The sequence below is a fragment of the Capricornis sumatraensis genome, chromosome 8 (genome assembly GCF_032405125.1).
Source record: "Capricornis sumatraensis isolate serow.1 chromosome 8, serow.2, whole genome shotgun sequence".
NCBI classification, from domain to species: Eukaryota; Metazoa; Chordata; class Mammalia; order Artiodactyla; family Bovidae; genus Capricornis; species Capricornis sumatraensis.
The window spans coordinates 55534221-55556092 of record NC_091076.1 but is presented as its reverse complement, the minus strand read 5'-3'; the positions used below and the strand labels follow the sequence as shown (position 1 = coordinate 55556092).

The 21872-nt window shown below is 36.0% G+C and overlaps 1 protein-coding gene across 2 annotated transcripts in view; it reads right to left on the bottom strand.

Moving 5' to 3' along the window:
- STXBP4 (syntaxin binding protein 4) overlaps window positions 1-21872 on the bottom strand; it is a 198002-nt gene that overhangs the window by 132474 nt on the left and 43656 nt on the right. The window contains exons 7-8 of one of the 2 annotated variants that reach the window (XM_068978558.1): window positions 15360-15456; window positions 13015-13115 (exon numbers count right to left, since the gene is read on the bottom strand). In XM_068978558.1, coding sequence (XP_068834659.1) covers window positions 13015-13115; window positions 15360-15456 — 198 coding nt within the window. The remainder of the gene's footprint in view (window positions 1-13014; window positions 13116-15359; window positions 15457-21872) is intronic. The other variant, XM_068978559.1, reaches the window with a different exon arrangement.

Genomic DNA, 21872 nt, shown 5'->3' with positions numbered 1-21872 from the left:
GGAAGGTTCATAGCAATACAGCCATACCTCAAGAAACAAGAAAAAAGTCAAATAAATAGCCTAATTCTACACCTAAAGCAACTAGAAAAGGAAGAAATGGAGAACTCCAGAGTTAGTAGAAAGAAAGAAATCGTAAAAATTAGGGCAGAAATAAATGCTAAACAAACAAAAGAGACCATAGCAAAAATCAACAAAGCCAAAAGCTGGTTCTTTAAAAGGATAAATAAAATTGACAAACCATTAGCCAGACTCATCAAGAAGCAAAGAGAGAAAAATCAAATCAATAAAATTAAAAATGAAAATGGAGAGATCACAACAGACAACACAGAAATACAAAGGATCATAAGAGACTACTATCAGCAGTTGTATGCCAATAAAATGGACAACGTGGAAGAAATGGACAAATTCTTAGAAAAGTGCAACTTTCCAAAACTGAACCAGGAAGAAAGAGAAATTCTTAACAGACCCATCACAAGCACGGAAATTGAAACTGCAATCAGAAATCTTCCAGGAAACAAAAGCCCAGGTCCAGATGGCTTCACAGCTGAATTCTACCAAAAATTTAGAGAAGAGCTAACAACTATCCTACTCAAACTCTTCCAGAAAATTGCAGAGGAAGGTAAACTTCCAAACTCATTCTATGAGGCCACCATCACTCTAACACCAAAACTGGACAAAAATGCCACAAAAAAAGAAAACTACAGGCCAATATCACTGATGAACATAGATGCAAAAATCCTTAACAAAATTCTACCAATCAGAATCCAACAACACATTAAAAAGATCATACACCATGACCAAGTGGGCTTTATCCCAGGGATGCAAGGATTCTTCAATATCCACAAATCAATGTAATTTACCACATTAACAAATTGAAAAATAAAAGCCATATGATTATCTCAATAGATGCAGAGAAAGCCTTTGATAAAATTCAAGATCCATTTATGATGAAAACTCTTCAGAAAGCAGGAATAGAACCTCAACATAATAAAAGCTATATATGACAATCCCACAGCAAACATCCTCAATGGTGAAAAACTGAAAGCATTTCCCCTAAAGTCAGGAACAAGACAAGGGCGCCCACTTTCACCACTACCATTCAACATAGTTCTGGAAGTTTTGGCCACAGCAATCAGAGCAGAAAAAGAAATAAAAGGAATCCAAACTGGAAGAGAAGAAGTAAAACCCTCACTGTTTGCAGATGACATGATCCTCTACATAGAAAACCCTAAAGACTCCACCAGAAAATTACTAGAGCTAATCAATGAATATAGTAAAGTTTCAGGATATAAAAACAACACACAGAAATCCCTTGCATTCCTAACACTAATAATGAGAAAATAGAAAGAGAAATTAAGGAAACAATTCCATTCACCATTGCAACGAAAAGAATAAAATACTTAGGAATATATCTATCTAAGGAAACTAAAGACCTATATACAGAAGACTACAAAACACTGGTGAAAGAAATCAAAGAGGATTCTAATAGATGGAGAAATATACCATGTTCATGGATTGGAAGAATCAATATACTGAGTATACTACCCAAAGCAATCAATATAATGAGTATATTACCCAAAGCAATCTATAGATTCAATGCAATCCCTATCAAGCTACCAACGGTATTTTTCACAGAGCTAGAACAAATAATTTCACAATTTGTATGGAAATACAAAAAACCTCGAATAGCCAAAGCAATCTTGAGAAAGAAGAATGGAACTGGAGAAATCAACCTGCCTGACTTCAGGCTCTACTACAAAGCCACAGTCATCAAGACAGTATGGTACTGGCACAAAGACAGAAATATAGATCAATGGAACAAAATAGAAAGCCCAGAGATAAATCCACACACATATGGACACCTTATTTTTGACAAAGGAGGCAGAATATACAATGGAGAAAATACAACCTCTTTAACAAGTGGTGCTGGGAAAACTGGTCAACCACTTGTAAAAGAATGAAACTAGAAGAAATTCTAACACCACACACAAAAATAAACTCAAAATGGATTAAAGATCTAAATGTAAGACCAGAAACTATAAAACTCCTAGAGGAGAACATAGGCAAAACACTCTCTGACATAAATCACAGCAGGATCCTCTATGACCCACCTCCCAGAATATTGGAACTAAAAGCAAAAATAAACAAATGGGACCTAATTAAAATTAAAAGCTTCTGTACAACAAAGGAAAGTATAAGCAAGGTGAAAAGACAGACTTCAGAATGGGAGAAAATGAAGCAACTGACAAAGCACTAATCTCAAAAATACACAAGCAAATTTTGCAGCTCAATTCCAGAAAAATAAACGGCCCAGTGAAAAAATGGGCCACAGAACTAAACATACATTTCTCCAAAGAAGATATACAAACAGCTAACAAACACATGAAAAGATGCTCAACATCACTCATTATCAGAGAAATGCAAATCAAAACCACAATGAGGTACCATTTCACACCAGTCAGAATGGCAGCAATCCAAAAGTCTACATGCAATAAATGCGGGAGAGGGTGTGGAGAAAAGGGAACCCTCCTACACTGTTGGTCGGAATGCAAACTAGTACAGCCACTATGGAGAACAGTGTGGAGATTTCTTAAAAAACTGGAAATAGAACTGCCTTATGACCCAGCAATTCCAGTGCTGGGCATATACACTGAGGAAACCAAAACTGAAAGAGACACATGTACCCAAATGTTCATCGCAGCACTATTTATAATAGCCAGGACATGGAACTAACCTAGATGTCCATCAGCAGATGAATGGATAAGAAAGCTGTGGTACATATACACAATGGAGTATTACTCAGCCATTAAAAAGAATACACTTGAATCTGTTCTAATGAGGTGGATTAAACTGGAGCCTATTATACAGAATGAAGTAAGCCAGAAAGAAAAACACCAATACAGTACAGTAACGCATATATATGGAATTTAGAAAGATGGTAACTGCCAGGAGCCAGCGTGAGGAATTCCACCCGTGACAAGGTCATGCGGCAGAGCTCTGATGGCAAGGCTAATCAGACCTCACGTTATCCCCCTGTTATTTCCTGAGCATGTCCCCCCCAAAATAAGAATCTGCCTGCCTTTCCACTCTTCTGATATTCTCTGGAAAAAGTCAAATCAGGGCTTTAGTCTTCTGCATTTGAAAGGGATGTTTCAGTTAAACCCCTCTGATAGCTCTCTAGGTTGCCTAACAGTTTCCCCCGGACCTCTTACAGCTTGTGAATTGCTTATAGCCCCCCAGCTGCAAGAGGCTCAAAGCTTAAAAGTATCTTAAAGATACAGAGCCTTTTTTAGAGAGTTAAAAATCATATTGGTGATGGGTTTTCACTGTTGACTCAATGATTGCTGCCAAGCCTCCATATTCTTTATCTTTTAGGCACCTGGGAGGATGTTAATCAATGTAAATGGGATATGAAAAGGATATATAATAGTTTTGATGTTAACAACACTAGACTTTTGAGTTAATTACTTTTCTTTTGTTATAATCACTGTACTCCTTTTACTTGTTATAAATTGCTGTATCTTTGCTATGTAAGAATGTAACTTTATTTAGTGCTTTCTGAGAGTGGCACCAGACTTTGGGAAGAACACCACAAATAAGTCTTCTAGTTAACAAACCCTTATCAGAAAAAAGGCTGTAAAATGTTAATTGGCCCTTTTGACTGGAAGATGATGTAAATCACCTAAGACTAGTATGCAGAGAGAAAAGCCTGGTTTTGATAAGAGTCAGTCTGGGCTGCTAACACTGCATAACTTTGTATTACCCATTGATCTTTATATATAATCAAAAGTATAAAAAGCCTTGAAGGACAATAGAGGGGGGCCAGTAATTGGAAGGACTGGTTTCCCCCGTGTCTTCTCTTTACTCTAATTTCAGGCTGAATTCCCATCTGGGGCGTGGAGGCTTGCCACGTCTACTTACTTGTCCCGGCTTCTAAGATCCGTAAGAGAGAGAGCCCAAGGCGGGGCACTCTCCGATATTCAAACGGACGCTGGTGGCCTAATGTAGATGGTGCAAGCTCCTTGTCTGGAACTTTATTGGCTTTCCACGTAAACCAAGTTATTCAGCATCTTTTCTCCACTTAATTTTCCTACTACACTATTTCTTCCTAATCTAATCTTATATTAATAAATAAATAAGTTTTTTCCTCGCCTACTCCGTCTCCCCTTCGAATCACCCTGGATCCACCAGGGCTGGACCCCGGCAGGTAACGATAACCCCGTATGCAAGACAGCAAAAGAGACACAGATGTATAGAACAGTCTTTTGGACTCTGTGGGAGAGGGGGAGGGTAGGATGATTTGGGAGAATGGTATTGAAACATGTATAATGTCATATATGAAATGAATCGCCAGTCCAGGTTGAATGCATGATACAGGATGCTTGGGGCTGGTTCACTGGGATGATCCTGAGGAATGGTATGGGGAGGGAGGTGGGAGGGGGGTTCAGGATGGGGAACACATGTACACCCGTGGTGGATTCATGTTGATATATGGCAAAACCAATACAATATTATAAAGTAATTAGCCTCTAATTAAAATAAATAAATTTATATTAAAAAGGGGAAAATAAAATACTTAAGGAAATTAAAATATTCATAATGAAAAAAATAAAACGAATTTTTTGACTGTGTATCAATAGTATAATGATTAACCAATTCAGAAGAAAACCTTAATATGTAAGAGTTTATGAACATAGTGAGTTAAAACAAATATATTTTAATTTATTTAAATTTGGTGGTAACAAAATGATAGGATAACTAAGGAAAAATTTTTAACCTTGATATTGCAACATATTGGGGTAACATTCTAGGGCAATATGGAAGAGAAATAAGAGTTAAAAGAGACAGGAAAGATGATAAAATTCTGAGAATAATACTTTGCATCTACAAACCACAAAATCTCAGTCCAGTCCTCCCCTGACTCCAGTCTTTGGCAACCACAAATCTGTTCTCTATGCCCATGAGTCTGTTTCTACTTTGTAGATAGGTTCATTTGCATCATATTTTAGATTCTATTAATACATAAAAGTGATCCCATATGGCATTTGTCTTTCTCTTTCTGAATTACTTCACTTGGTATGATAACCTCTAAGTGCATCCATGTTGCTGCAAACAGCATTACTTGCATTTTTGATGGCTGAGTAGTATTCCACTGTATATATGTACTACATCTTCTTTTCCATTCATGTTGATGGTCAATTATGTTGTTTCTGTGTCTTGGCCATCGTAAATAGTGCTGCTATGAAGGTACATATATTGTTTGGCTAATATGTCTAACAGCAGGATTGCTGGATCATATGGTAATTCTATTTTCAGTTTTCTGAGGAACTTCCATACTGTTTTCCATAGTGGTTACACCAACTTACATTCCCACCAAAGTGTAGGAGTTCCCTTTTCTCCACACCCTCTCTGCACTGCTGCTAAGTCGCTTCAGTCGTGTCTGACTCTGTGCGACCCCACAGACGGCAGCCCACCAGGCTCCACCGTCCCTGGGATTCTCCAGGCAAGAACACTGGAATGGGTTGCCGTTTCCTTCTCCAATGAATGAAAGTGAAAAGTGAAAGGGGAGTCGCTCAGTCTTGTCCGACTCTTAGCGACCCCATGGACTGTAGTCCACCAGGCTCCTCCATCCATGGGACTTTCTAGGCAAGAGTACTGGAGTGGGTTGCCATTGCCTTATCCACCACACCCTCTCTAGCATTTGTTATTATAGACTTTTTAATGATGGCTGTTCTGACTGGTGTGAGGTGTAGTAGTTTGAGTTGTATTTCTCTAATAATTGATGATGTTGAACATCTTGTCATGTGCCTATTGGCCAACTGTATGTCTTTGCAGAAACGTCTATTCGGGTCTTTTGTCCATTTTCAATTGGATTATCTGTTTGTTTTTGTTGAGTTGTATGAGCTATTTCTATGTTTTGGAAATTAAGCCCTTGTTGGTTGGAATGTTTGTAAATATTTTCCCCCATTTCATAGATTGTCTCTTTGTTTATGGGTTTACTTTGGTGTGCAAAAGCTTGTAAGCTTGATTAGGTCCTATTTGTTTATTTTTGTTTTTATTTCTACTGCCTTGGGAAGCTGACTTAAAAAAACACTGGTACAAATTACGTCAAAACATACTTTGCCAATGTTCTCTTCTAGGAGTTCCACAGTGTCTTGTCATATATTTAAGTCTTTTTTCCTATCATATTCTATCTTTCTTTGTCAAAGATTAATTGACCATAGTTATATGGGTTTATTTCTGGGCTCTCTATTCTGTTCCATTGATCTTTTAGCTGTTTTTGTGCCAATATATGCTGTTTTGATTATTTTATCTATCTGGGAGGTTATGCCTCCTGTTTTGTTCTTTTCCCTCAGAATTGGTTGGCAATTCTGGATATCATGGCAATTTGATAGTTTCAGACATATTTTAGGATTTTTTTTTCCCAGTCCTGTGAAAAATGTCATGGGTAATTTGATGGGGATCAGGTAAATCCGTACATTGCTTTGAGCAGTATGACCATTTTAATAATATTAATTCTTCCAGTCCAAGAGCATATAATATCTTTCCATTTTTTTGAATCCTCTTCAATTACCTTTAGTTATATAAGTTTTTTACCTCCTCATTCAGGTTCATTTCTAAGCATCATTTTTTTTGGTGTGGTTTTAAAAGTTATTGCTTTTTTACATTCCCTTTCTGATATTTCATTGTTAGTGTAAAGAAATACAACCTATTTCTAAATGCTAATCTTGTACCCTGTTGCCTTGCTGAATTCATTTATCAGATCTAGTAGTTTTTGTGGGGAGTCTGTAGGGTTTTCTATATATACTATCTTTTCATCTGCAAATAATGAGAACTTTATCTCTTTCCTTCTAATCTGGATATCTTTTATCTGATTGGTGTGCTAGGACTTCTAATACTATGTAGAAAAGAAGTGGTGAGAATTGCCATCCTTGTCCTAGGTTTTAGTGATAAGGCCTTCAGCTTTTTACCACCGAATATTCTATTGGCTGTGGGTTTGTCACAGCTTTTATTACATTGAGATATGTTTCTTCTACATCCAATTTGGTAAGGGTTTTTATCATGAATGCATTCTGAATTTTGTCAGATGCTTTTCTCGATCTGCTGAGATGATCATGTGGTTTTTTACTTCTTTTCTTGATGTGGTATATCACACTGATTGATTTGGCACATTGAACCATCCTTGTGAACTTGGAATGAATTCCACTTGGTCATGGTATATGGTCTTTTTTATGTAGTGTTGGATTCAGCTTGGTATATTTTGCTGAGAGGTTATCCATCTACATTTATCAAAGATATTGGCCTATAATTTTCTTTTTGGTGGTAATTTTGTCTGGTTTTCATATCAGGGTAATGACTTCATAAAATGCCTTTGGGAGTGTTCCTTTGAAAGAGTTTCAGCAGGATTGATAAAAGTTCTTTGTATGTCTGGTAGAATTCACCTGTGAAGCCATCTGCTCCTGGACTTTTGTTTGTAGGGAGGCTTTTTTTTTTTTTAATTACCCATTCTATCTCCCTTCTAGTGATCAGTTCGTTCAAAGCAATCTTGAGAAAAATAATTACAAAGTTGGAAGTTTCACAGTCCAAAACATGAATTTACACTATAAAGCTACAGTAATCAAAATAGTTTGATACTGACACAAAAACAGATACATAGGTCAATGGAACAGAATCAAGAGCCCAGAAATAAACCCACACTTATAGAGTCAATTAATTTACAACATAAGAGGCAAGAATACACAATGGAGAAGAGAGTCTTTTTAATATGTGGTGCTGGTAAATTGGACAGCTACATGCAAAAGAATGAACTGGACTGTTTTTTTACACCATATACAAAATGAAACACAAAGTGAATTTAAGACTTAAAAACTGTAAGACCTGAAACTATAAATCTCCTAGAAGGAAACATAGACAGTATACTCTTTGACATCAGCCTTATCATTTTTTTTTTTTTTTGGGGGTATCTCTCTTCAAGCAAGGGCAACGAAAGCAAAAATAAACAAATGGGAATACATCAAACTAAAAAGCTTTTCTACAGCAAATGAAAACACCAATGAAATGATATATACAATAAGAGGGTTGATATTAAAAATACAAAAAGAACTCATACAATACATTATCAAAGAACAAAAATCTCAATTAAAAATGGACAGGGGATGTGAACAGACATTTTCCAAAGAAGATATATTGACAGCTATCAGGAACTTGAAAAGGTGCTAAACACTACTAATCATCAAGGAAATGTAAATTAAAACCACACTGAGATACCACCTCACACATATCATATGCTTATTTTCAAAAAGACAATAAACAACAAGTGTTGGTAAGGATGTAAAGTAAAGGAAAACTCTCACACTGTCAGTGGGACTGTAAATTGTTGCAACCACTTTGGAAATCAGTATGGAGCTTCCTCAAAAAACTGAAACAAGGACTTCCCTAGTGGTCCAATGGTTGGGAGTCTGCCTGCCAATTCAGGGGACACAGGTTCAATCCCCATTACAAGAAGATTCTTTATGCCACAGGGCAACTAAGCCCATGCACTGTAACTACTGAGCCTGAAATCTAGAGCGCAAAGCTTGCATGCTCTGGAGCCTGGGAGCCACAACTACTGAACTGCATGCACTGCGACTACAGAAGCCTGGGTGTTCCAGCACTGGGATCTGTAATAGGAGAAGCCACCACAATGAGACGCTTGGTACTGCAACCAGAGTAGGCCCTGCTCACCACAATTAGAGAAAGCCTGCACACAGCCACAAAGACCCAGCACAGCCAAAATAAATAAACAATTTTTAAACACTGAAAAGAGAACTACCATACAACCCAGTAATTCTGCTTCTGGGTATTTATTTGAAGAAAAATTAAACACTACTTGAAAAAGATAGATGTACCCCTATTATGTTGCAGTACTATTTTAAAAAGCCAAGATATGGAAACAATGTAAGTGTTCTGTCAATGGATGAACAAATAAAGATGTGGTACATGTATATAAACATATATATAAACACACACACATGCATATAATGTTTTATATATATATTGTTACTCAGCCATGAAAAGAAGAAATCTTGCTATTTATGGCAACATGGATGAACATGAAGGGTATTACGCTAAGTGAAATAACTCAGAAAAAACCAAATACCATATGACCTCATTTACATGTTGAACCTAAAAAAGAAACAAACAAAAGGAACAAAATAAAACAGAAACTGACTATACATGCAGAAAGCAAACAGGTGGCTGCCAGAGGGGAGACAGGTGGGGATGGATGTGAAATAGGTGAAGGGGATTAAGACATACAAAGTTCCAAATATATTAAATAAATAAGTCACAGGGACGTAATGTATACATAGAGAATACAGTCAATAACACTGTAACAACATTTACTGTGATGGGTAGTAACTGGTTTTATTGTTGCTATCATTTCATAATGTATAAAACTCATTCTCTATATTATACAGCTGAAACTAATATAATAATATAGTTTAATTATAACTTTAAAAAATTATGTTTATAATAATTGAAAACCAAACCAACCAACCAACTACTACACAATTAGACTAAGGTAGCTTTAAAGCAAGAAACATTGTAAAGATGAAGAGATTCAACAACCTGTCAGAATATGACAATTCTAAAATAAAAATAATAATAAAGATTCATGATACGCAAAGCAAAAATTAGAGCCAAATGGAGGAAATCTTAAAACACCTCTCTCTCAGTAACAGACAATACAATAAAAGGCAACAACAAAAACAACAATAAGTAATGAAAGAGAAAATTTTAAAAGAAAATAGAAAATTGAACCACATGATATGAACTTTGACCTGACACATAGAAAGCACTGCACCCAACAACTGTAAAACATACGTGCTTTTTACACAATAGAAAACATTCCATAAAATTGACTATATACTGGGTATATGGTCAAAGGATTAATACCACATAGAATATGTCTAAATTAAATATGTCTATGAATACGTCTCTGAATATGGCCCTCTAAATTAAACTACAAAGCAGTAACCAAAAGGAAACTATAGTATATCACTAGAAAATGTTTAAAACAGTTTGAAATAAGAGTCAGACATATCCACAACAGAAAAATTGTGTATTGTTGAGTGATTATTAAAATATTACCCATAAAAACTTATGGATACGGGATTTTCCTATTGGTCCAGTGGTTAAAAATCTGTCTACCAATGCAGGGGACAGGGGTTCAAGCCCCAGTCTCAGAAGATCCCACATGCCATGGGGCAAATAAGCCCGTGTGCACAACTATTGAGCCCTTATGCTGCAGCTCCTGAAGCCAATACACCTAGGGGCGGCGCTCTGTAATGAGAAGCCCACGCACCCCAACAAAGAGTAGCCCTGCTCACTGCAGCTAGGGAAAGCCCATGCTCAGCAACAAAGGCCCACCACAGTCAAACATTTAAAGATTAAAAAAAAAACCACAAAAAAACCTTGTGGGTGTGAGTACTATGTAAAAATTGTGTTGGGAGTTCCCTGGTGGTCTAGTGGTTAGGATTCATTGCTTTCACTGCAGAGGCCTGGGTTTGATTCTTAATTTGGGAACTGAGATCCCATAAGCTGTGTGACAGAACCAAAAAAAAAAAAAAATTGTGCAGTACACCTATAAAATAAAAAGCAGTATCATCACAAATAAGGATTAAAAATCTGAAAAAAATCTATGTTAATGTTTTATAAATTTTAATATCTTGATGAACGGAAATTTTTTCTAGGAAAATGTGCATCAATAACATTACCCAAGAAAGGAACAAACATTTGAATAAAGCCACCTTAGAAGACATTCTATAGGAAACATCCCCTCTCCTGAAAGATCTAGGCCCCAATCACTTGGCATATGAAACATTTTCAAGCCTTTAAGGAACAGGTAAAGTTTCTATTATTTAAATTTCTTCAGAGGAACTGGAATGACCCATGAACAGCTGACCCATGAACAATGTGAGGGGTTAGGGACAATGATCCTTCACATAGTGGAAAATCTGAGTATGACTTTACAGTAGGCCCTCCACATTTGTGGTTTTGCACCCAACAACTTAACCAACCTTGGATTATGTAGTACTATAGTATATAATACTGAAAAAAACCCTGTGATTCACTGGACCTGTACAGTACAAACCTACGTAGTTCAACGGCCAACTGTAAAACTTGCTCATTAAGTAAGATAACGCTAGCTTCTTTTCAAAAATTAAAAATGTTAAATGGCTCAAATACCATGGAAATTAGGTTCTTGCTCAGTTTTGTAGCTCTTATTCAACAGTATTCAGAAAAAGTAAAAAACTGTGAAAGAGACAAAAGTAATTAACTTCAAATGTCTACCTAGAAAGCTTAAGATAAATCACTGAAAAATAACTGGAATGAGGGAGTTCAATAAAGTGGCATCACACAAAATAGCCATTCAAAAATCAATTTTTATTAATCAATTAGAAAATATAATGGTAAAAAAAGTCCCAGTTTCAATAGCATCAAAATCTATAGTGTACCTATTCGACTTAACTTAACTTAAATATTCAAGACCGCTATGAAGCAAGTTATAATTTCCTCTTTCCAAAACATCAAGAAAGATCTAAATGAATGGAGAAATAAACCATTTCACTTCTCTCAAACCATCCTCTAGATTCAATAAAATCCCAATTAAAAACAGAAAGTCCCAACTGAATTTTCATTACCATAGCACAATGATTCTAAAGATCATGTAGTCAGATAAAAATCAAGAAGCTAGCAAAAGAAGGAAAGACTTGACCTAACAGATAACAATCAACCTAGATTTATTAAGCTAGAGGAATTAAGATAATACTGTACTGTCAGAAAGAAACAGATCAATGGAACAGAGTGATTTGTCTAGAAATATCTGGGTATTCATGTGAAATTTAGGACATATTAAAATGTATATTTTAAATTAGTTGCAAAAGTGGAAAAGGATAGTTACTGAATAAATGATAATGGAATAAGGGCAAGTGGTTATTCATTTGAGGTCCAACCTCATGCATAAGCAAAAATTATTTATAAAGAGTATGCTACATATATACATATATATATATACTATAAAATGAAAAGATCTTCCTTAATAATATACCAAAATAAAATATCCATAAAGGAAAGGACTGACAGATTTGACAATATTAATATCAAAGTTTTATAGAACAAATGACTTATGAAGTTAACAGACTTTACAACTTCTTTTTAGATAAAGCACAAAAATAGCAAAACAGATCTATGTTGTTAGAGGACCAAAGAGTAGCTTGCTATCTTGACTTGGGGTGGGGAGGGTTAGCACTAGAAAACTAGAAAGGAACACGAGGGTAGAGATGTCAGGGTCCCAATAGTTTCTTTAATCCTGGGTGTCTTGATGTGGCTGCTCATTACACAAGGATGGTTCAGACTGTAATATTTTAGAGTTAACACTTAAGATATAAGTACTTTTCTGTAGTAAACTTAAAGATGGGAGTATCATAATGGAATAGTGAGAGAGGAGGATAAAGGAGATCAAGACAAAATTTCACTTTTGATTTTAAATTATCTGTATTTCATATATCTACCCAGGAAGCATGTTTAATCTCTATAACTTATTTTCTAAAAAATAAGGAAGCATATGTATATGACACATAACACTTAAGACATGCTGTGCTGTGCTCAGTTATTCAGTCATGTCCGACTCTTTGTGCCGCCATGGACTGTAGCCCATCAGGCTCCTCTGTCCATGGGGATTCTCCAGGCCAGAACACTGGAGTGAACTGCCATGCCCTTCTCCACGGAATCTTCTCAATCTAGGGATCAAACCCAGGTCTCCTGCATTGCAGGAGGATTCTTTACTGTCTGAGTCACCAGGGAAGCCCAAGAATACTAGAGTGGGTAGCCTATCCCTTCTCAAGGGGATGTTCCCAACCTAGGAATCGAACTTGGGTCTCCTGCATTACAGGCGGATTCTTTACCAGCTGAGCTAACAGGGAAGCCCATTTAAGACATGACTTAAGTGCAATTAAGACACCTCTATAGGGCACACTCTACCTGTGAATTTAATATGCTGGAAATTTCATGTGCACCAACATTGGCTTCATCCAATTGCAAGCAAAACAAGTTTCTGGCAATGTGGACAAAATCTAAAACAGAACACATTTCAGTAAGAATACAGTACTTAACCTTATCTAAGTCAACTTTACCTTTCTCTACATGAAGTTAAAGCTATGTGTTATAATAAGAGTTAAAATTTAACTTACTTAAATAGGCTTAATAATAATAACAATAGTAGTAGAAGTAATAATAATAATAGCACTGAATGTTTCCATAACTGCCTCAAATGCTAGGAATGGCACTTTGTAATTTCATCTCCAGAATTTTCTGAGATACGCCCTCTAATCCTCTCCATTTTACAATTTGGGGCTAAGATAAGTTAACTTGGCAAATAAGTAGCAAAGCAAGATTCCATTTAAGGTCTGACTGAAAGTCATATGCTCTTGATTGTTATATAACACTGCCTATTGCCCACCTAGCAAACTATCTATAAGTTTCCTGAGACATGGAATGTGACATGTTCATCTATCTTCAATTTTTTTAAAAAAAATTTGGCTATTATATATTTAGTTTCCAATGATCTTTTTAACTGTTTCTATTTTACAATATCCTTCTCTTATTTCATGGACAGCTTAGTTTTTTTTTTTTTATCGTTTCTAATATATGGTTTATCTGAAGTTCTCTTTGCTCTTGCAATATTCCTTTTTTTCTGAGTTCCTCTTTTTCTATTTATCTGACACTTTGGGGCTTTACATTTATGTTGAAGGATTTCTCCAAATGTCTGATAACTCCTGGTTTTAAGTTCACATTCAAGAAAAATTAGGCACTAAATCATTGATTGGAAATTTTGTGTGCCTAACTCTCTTTGTCAACTAGTGGGTTTCATTACAGAGCAATCAGGTAGCCAACTATTTTGAGGTCTTGTTCAGTTTCTTTGGAGAAACTCCTACAACTGCTTACCCATAAAGTATAAATATGGTTGCAAATATCACTGAGCAATCTGAGTGTGTGTTGTGAGTGATAATTCACCATATATACCCCTAAATTCCCTAGCTGCTGGCAACTATAGGTCTAGAATCAATCTGGTGTGATTTCTCAAGAGGATAGACTTATTTTCCTCTGCAAGGATAAGGGAGTGGTAGTTGCTGGATTGCTTGAGAGAGGGCAGGGAAAAGCATACCTAATTGCTCCTTACACAGATTCCTAACACCTCTGTTCTAAATGCCCTGCCTACACCCAGCCTTAAGTACCTGATGCCCTCAGTTTCTAAACCTTTCCAGGAATTGGCTTGCTCTCTGCTGTGATTCTATCTTTTCAAACTCTTGGGCTTTATATGCCTCTGCTCACTAATTCATTTACTGTTCTCATTTACTTTCTGTCCTTATTCACTGTGGTCATACATGTATTTCTATTTCTTGTTCTCATTATTTTGTGATGATTTTCAAAAGGAGAGGGGATCAAATGTATCTTTTTTATCACTTCAAAACCCCAAATTTCTTTCTTTAGCAATACTGAGGCTTTTAGAATGATACAATGTTGCATCTACTCTATAAAAAAATAATTAAATTCTTAATGTTACCAAGGATACAAAAAACAGTTACATTCAAACATTACTAGTAGCAGAACAAATATGTGTGTAAAATGTCTCTGAAAAACAATTCATTAATACATTTGAAAAGTCTAAGCCACTTGTGGGAATTTATCCTAAGAGAAAGAAGAAAAAAGCTATATTAAACATAGAATTATTTATATTATCAGTTAATGAAAAAACATCAAAATTTCCAATAGTGCAAAGTCTAAGATATTAATTATTATATATTGGTTGAAAACATTTATGCAACAAATTAAAAACAGAACATAACATGATAGAATAAAATTTTAAAGCTGAAGGATTCTAAGAAAGTTCTCCTTTCTGCTGACTCAGTTAGGCCAATAATTCTGAGTTTTTAGAATACTGTTTAAGGCGTTATGTACATGTTCAGTTACATCAGTTGTGTCTGACTCTTTGTGACCCCATGGACTGTATATAGCTCTCCAGGCTTCTCTGTCTATGAGATTCTCTAGGCAAGAATACTGGAGTGGGTTGCCAGGCCCTCCTCCAGGGGATCTTCATGACGCAAAGATCAAACCCACGTCTCCTGCTTTGCGGGTGGATTATTTGCCGCTGAGCCACCAACGAAGTCCCACCATTTAAGGAACTTGACATATTAATAGAAGTGGCTTTTGTTTTTCTTTCTTTCCTTCTAAAGAAGAGGCACTCTTAATAAATGTGCGCCACAACAACTCTTTGACCAAGTTTCTGTGATGATGCAACATGATGAACCTAACGTTACCTCCAAAAGACACCATCCCCTTTGGGTCTACTTGCATTTGCTGTCTCAGGGCTTGGTGTTGTTCTTTTGTAGGCTGAATTCCAAGATAATTTAGAGCCTGGAATGGAAATAATGTATGTGAAGCAATTTTTCTAATCTCCAAAGAATAAAACTTCATTACACATTATTTTACAACCCAGTGAAAAGAATCAATATCAGGAACAGTGACCATGATCAAAAAAAGTCTAATAATTATTAATGGATTAATTTTCCATAAAAAACTAGCTTCTTGATCTTTTACCACCTCATTTTTTCCCCCAAGGAAAGTTATCATTCTAGTGAGTGTCAAATTTATAAGCATATCCCTAGAACCAAATTCAAACTATTTCTTAGTTTCTAAAAATCTGTGACAAGGAAGAAGAAAAACGCAAGGAAATCCTAATAAATCTGACAGTGTCAACTTTTGTTTGATATCTTGTAATTGAGACCAAAACTAAGGTTGCCAAGAATTGGGTCGAATACAAAATATTCTAATTTTTGGTTTGTTTATGGGCAAGCTTACACAGATAATAAACTAAAAAGCATTCTCTGGAACCCACTTTTCTCTACTGGCCTATTTTTAGTACCCATCAGTTCAGTTCAGTTCAGTTCAGTCGCTCAGTTGTGTCCAACTCTTTACGACCCCATGAATCGCAGCACACCAGGCCTCCCTGTCCATCACCATCTCCCGGAGTTCACTCAGACTCACATCCATCGACTCCGTGATGCCATCCAGCCATCTCATCCTCTGTCGTCCCCTTCTTCTCCTGCCCCCAATCCCTCCCAGCATCAGAGTCTTTCCCAAGGAGTCAACTCTTTGCATGAGGTGGCCAAAGTACTGGAATTTCAGCTTTAGCATCATTCCTTCCAAAGAAATCCCAGGGCTGATTTCCTTCAGAATGGACTGGTTGGATCTCCTTGCAGTCCAAGGGACTCTCAAGAGTCTTCTCCAACACCACAGTTCAAAAGCATCAAGTCTTCGGTGCTCAGCTTTCTTCACAGTTCAACTCTCACATCCATACATGACCACTGGTAGTACCCATAGCTGGTTAAAATTTCAGAGACTGATAATTGTATTACTATTTCAATGTTCAGTGTCTCCTTGTTCTTTAGTAACAGAACAACAATTTCTAGCTAAAAACATCATCATTTAGCTAAAAGATATTTCCCAGCCTCTTTTTCAGCTTGATGAGGCCATACGACCATGTACTAGTTAAGGAGATGGAAGGCAAACTTGCAGGGAACTTCCAGCAAGTCTTTCAAAAGTAGGGGTAGGTGCTTCTTATCCCTTTTCCTTCTCTCTTTTGTCTTAATTAAAAGAAAGAAGGAAAAAAAAAGAATGAAGGAAGGAAAACAAAGGGGGTAAGAAAGAAAAGATTGCTAGAATTGAAGTAGTTATCTTGGTTCATGAGCTACCTCAATAAAGATGGTAGAGCAGAAAGATACTTAAAGCATGAGGCGCCTCAATGCCAGCCCTGGATTACCTTCTTTCAGGTTTTTTTTTTTGGTTTAAAATAAACAAAACTCTAATGGAAATCACTCTTGGTTTATATTCAAAGGTTATATATAGCAAAACATAACTGTAAACTAATGCATAAAATCTAACAAGATGACCTATTATTAGATTCTGGCAAGAACATCAAAACTAAAATGTAGGTAAAAGTTAATACTAGTGATTGCTCTTTATATATTGCTTCCTCCTTTTAAATCTGCTTAGTCATCCATCACTTCATTTACCAAGCATTTATTTAGTGCTTACTATTTGTTATGCACTAAACTAGGCAAAGGGACATACAAACAAGATATAGCCACTACCTACCATCATCTCTATGGTGAAAATAACATATAAATAAATGTAATCAGTGGGTACAGGGTATGTGTGCTTATTTGCTCAGTCATGTCTGACTCTTTGCGAACCCATGGACTGCAGCCCGCCAGACTCCCACAGCAAATAAACTGGTCAACATATAGATGGCTAGGCATAGCAAGAAAAGGACACAAGAGGCAGGGAAAACATCAGGAGATTTCTTCAAAAGTGATTCTAGATCTTAAGTCAGCATCATCTGCCTGCCCTGTCTACACAGTCATAGCCTTGCATACAGGATAATGATGCTTAACTTTTGATAGTCTTCCCCTTTAATCATAAAAAATATTCTAAAGACAGCAAAAAGGGGGGGGGAAAGGAAAGGCAATGATATAAAGAACACCTATTTACCTGCTGTCAAATAGACACTCATTGATATCTGCCGATTTAAGAAAGAAACATCATATGCTTGGCTGAAAGCTTTCTCCATTGTTTCTCAGCAGGAACCAGTACCTTAAAGCTAAGGTATCCTTCCTGTCCAGGATTTGAGGCCACTACATTTATTCCCTAATAACACGCACTCTGGTATATTTATGATTTCACACAGTATAAGATAAAGGATAGCCTTACAAATTATTTTTATCTTTTACCTCAGTGTTATAGTTTAATATTGAACATACTGACAAAAATTAAAGTGTGATAACAGCAAATGTTATTAAGAACACAGAAGAATAAAAGTGCTTATATACTAGTATTGTGCATCAACTGGTACAACCAGTTTGGAGAACAATTTTACAGTATCTAAGAAAGTTAACAGTATATATATCCTATGATGAGGAGACATGTAAAATGTCATTATAAAAAACAGACTGGAGTAATTCTAAAAAGTCCACCAATCAGACAAGGGATAATAATAATACATTAATCCAGTTGGACACCATTTAAATTTTTAAAAAGTGAACTATTTGTTGTTATCACACTTTAATTTTTGTCAGTATGTTGATTATGGAATAGTATGTTGTTTGTTCATTTGTATTCTCCTAACTATTGATACAAGTAAGATTCCTTTATATATTTAATAGCAATGTTTTTGACATAACTTATTTAGAAGTACATTTTAAATTTTCATATATAACAATTTAGGAAGTATTTTCTTTTTTTTTTTTTAGTGAGTCCTAATTTGGTTGCATTCTCTGAACTGTAAAAACCCAAAATGTCCTGAGACATTGCCAAATGTCCCCTGAGGCAAAACACCTGCATCCCTGACCTTAAGAACCACTGCTCCAGAGACAAACACTATTTGTCAACTGGTATATCAGTTTTCCTGACTCCTCTTATGAATATAGAATCTATATATTTAGAAAAATAAATAATGTATCTTTTTGCCAAAATTAAACTACATACAGTGCTTTCTATTCTATGTCATCGTGTCCAACTCTTTGCAACCCCATGGACTATAGCACGCCGGGCCTCCCAGACCTCACCATCTCCTGAACTTTACCCAAGTTCATGTCCATTGCATCAGTGATGCCATCCAGCCATCTCATCCTCTGACGCCCTCTTCTTCTGCCCTCAGTTTTTTCCAGCATCAGGGACTTTTCAATGTGTCGGTTGTTCGCATTAGATGACCAAAATACTGGAGTTTCAGCTTCAGCATTAGTCCCTCCAACAAGTACTCAGGGTTTATTTCCCTTAAAATTTCCCCCCAAATTGACTGGTTTGATCTCCTTGCTGTCCAATGGACTTTTAGGAGTCCTCTCCAGCACCACAGTTAAAAGGCATCAATTCTTTGGTGTTCTGCCTTCTTTATGGTCCAGCTCTCACAACCGTACATGACCACTCAGAAGACCACTGCCTTGATGATATGGACCTATGTCAGATGAGTAATGTCTTACTTTTCAACATCCTGTCTAGGTTTGTCATAGTTTTCCTGCTAAGAAGCAACATCTTCTGATTTCATGGCTACAGTCACCATCTGCAGTGATTTTATAACCCAAGAGGAAATCTGTCACTACTTCCACATTTTCCCCTTCTCTTTGCCATGAATTAATGGGGCTGGATGCCATGATCAGTTTTTTTTTTTCTTTTTTTAGTATTTAGTCTTAAGCTGGTTCTTTCACTCTCTTCCTTCACCCTCATCAAGAGGTTCCTTAGCTCCTCTTTGCTTTCTGCCATTAGAGAGGTATCGTCTGCATATCTGAGGTTTATGTTTCTCCCACCTATCTTGATTCCAGCTTGTAACTCATGCAGCCTGGCATTTCTCATGATGTACTCAGGTATAGGTTAAATAAATAGGGTGACAGTAGACAACACTGCTGTACTCCTTTCTCAATCTTGAACCAATAAGTCTGGTATTCCCATCTCTTTAAAAGCTTTCCAGTTTGTTATGATCCACACAGTCAAAGGCTTTAGCATAGTCAATGAAACAGAGGTAAGATGTTTTTCTGGAATTCCCTTGCTTTCTCTATGATCCAGTGAATGTTGGCAATCTGATTTCTGGTTCCTCTGCCTTTTTTAAACCCAGCTTGGACACCTGGAAGTTCTTGGCTCACAAAATGCTGAAGCCTAGCACACAAGATTTTAAGCATGACCTTACTAGCATGGAAGATGAGTGCAACTGTCTAATGGTTAGCACATTCTTTAGTACTACCCTTCTTGGGAATTGGGATAAGGATTGACCTTTTCCAGTCCTGTGGCTACTGCTGGGTCTTCCAGATTTGTTGACATATTGAGTGTAACACCTTGATGACATCATACTTTAGGGTTCTGAATTGTTCTACTGGAATTCCATCACATCCACCAGCTTTATTAAGAGCAGTGATTCCAAAGGCCCACTTGACTTCACTCTCCATAATGTCTGGCTCTGGGTAACTGACCACATGACTGAAGCAATCTGGTTCATTAAGCTCTTTTTTATATAGTTCTTCCGTGTATTATTACCATCTCTTCTTGATCTCTTCAGTGTCTACTAGGTCTCTACCATTTCTGTCCTTTATAGTGCCCATCTTTGGGCAAAGTGTTGTCTTGATATTTCTAATTTTCCTGAAGAGATCTCCAGTCTTTCCCCTTATTTATTTATTTTTTCTAGTTTTATGTACTGTTCATTTAATAAGGCCTTCTTGTCTCTCCGTAGTATTCTTTGGAACTCTTTGTTTAGTTGGATATACTTTTCCCTTTTCACTTTTTGTCTTTCTTCAGCTATTTGTAAAGCCTCCCCAGATAACTGCTTTGACTTCTTGCTTTTCTTTACCTTTGAGATGGTTTTGTTTGCTGCCTCCTGTACAATATTACATATCTCTGTCCATAGTTCAGAATTATTAAAATACTAGATAGAAAATAACAAATCATGTTGTTTCCACACCTTATTCAAGATTCCACACTGAATCCAGTCACTGAGCAGCTCTAGCTGCATGCAACAAATTCTGACAAATTCTCTTCTCATTTTTATTCTGTTACAAACGTTTTCTAATTTTCCTTGTTATGGCTTCTTAGAAACACTCATCATTTAAAAGTGGACATTTAATTTCCAAATGCATGAGATTTTTAAAGTACCTTTGATATTAATTTCTCATTACATGCTTTCTTCTCTGCAATCACCCTCTGTTTCTTCAGTTTTTCAACTTTACTGAGACTTTCAATGGCTAAGTCAAAGATCTCTCTTGGTAAATGTCATATTGCACTTAAAAATATGTGGGTTATTTTCAAATACCTTTTGATGTTGATTTCTAATATAATTCACACTCTGTATGATATCAATACATTTAGACCATGACATTTTTGCACCTTGTTTTATATCCCTGGGTATGTTAAAGTGTCTCCTCTCTATAAGAATTTGAATAGAATTCATATCCTGCCATTGTGTGGAAATATAATAAATCTTAATTATGCTGAATTGGTTCATAGTGCTTTTCAGGTCTACTATATCATCTACTTTTCTGTCTATTCATTCTATTAATTTTTGAGAGTTTGACACTGAAACTCCAACTATTAATAAAAGTTCTAGTTTATCTACTTAAAAGTAATTGTAGTATATATTGGAATGATACGTAACTTTGTTCTGCATTTTCCAATTCTCCTGTAAATGTGTTATCATACTTTTATTATTTAAATAACAAAAAAGAAAGAAAAATAAAAAATAAATTAGAAACTCAATGGTTATGTGAGGTTAGGAGGTGACTGAAAAGAAAGTGAATTAGAGAAACAATGCCTCACTAAAGTCAAATAGTGGGTAATTATGAGCATGTAAGCTGGGAAGAGGCTAATCAGATTTAAAGTGTTATAAGTATATGAGTACCTTTTATTTCTGAAAAAAAGGTAAAGATTCTGATTAACTTAAGACTAAGTTCAAGATGAATGTTAAAATTTTAAGGTAACCAATAAGATTACCAAGAAAAGACTTAATTTCTAAACATGATGCAGAAGAATAAAAATAAAACGCAAAAATCACTGACCAAAAAATCAAACATAATCAAACCAAAAAAATATAGTAAAGATGGGGGGGAAAAGAAGGGATTAAAAAAAGAACAAAGAAAAATTTAAAATTAAGACAGGATAAAGAAGTAAAAATGCATTATAATAAGACTAAGTATAAGGTATATGGAACAATGGGAACACTTCCATAAGACTGGTAGGAATGAAAATCTGTACAATTACTTTAGGAAAAAAATATACCAATTGAACAATTAGTTTCT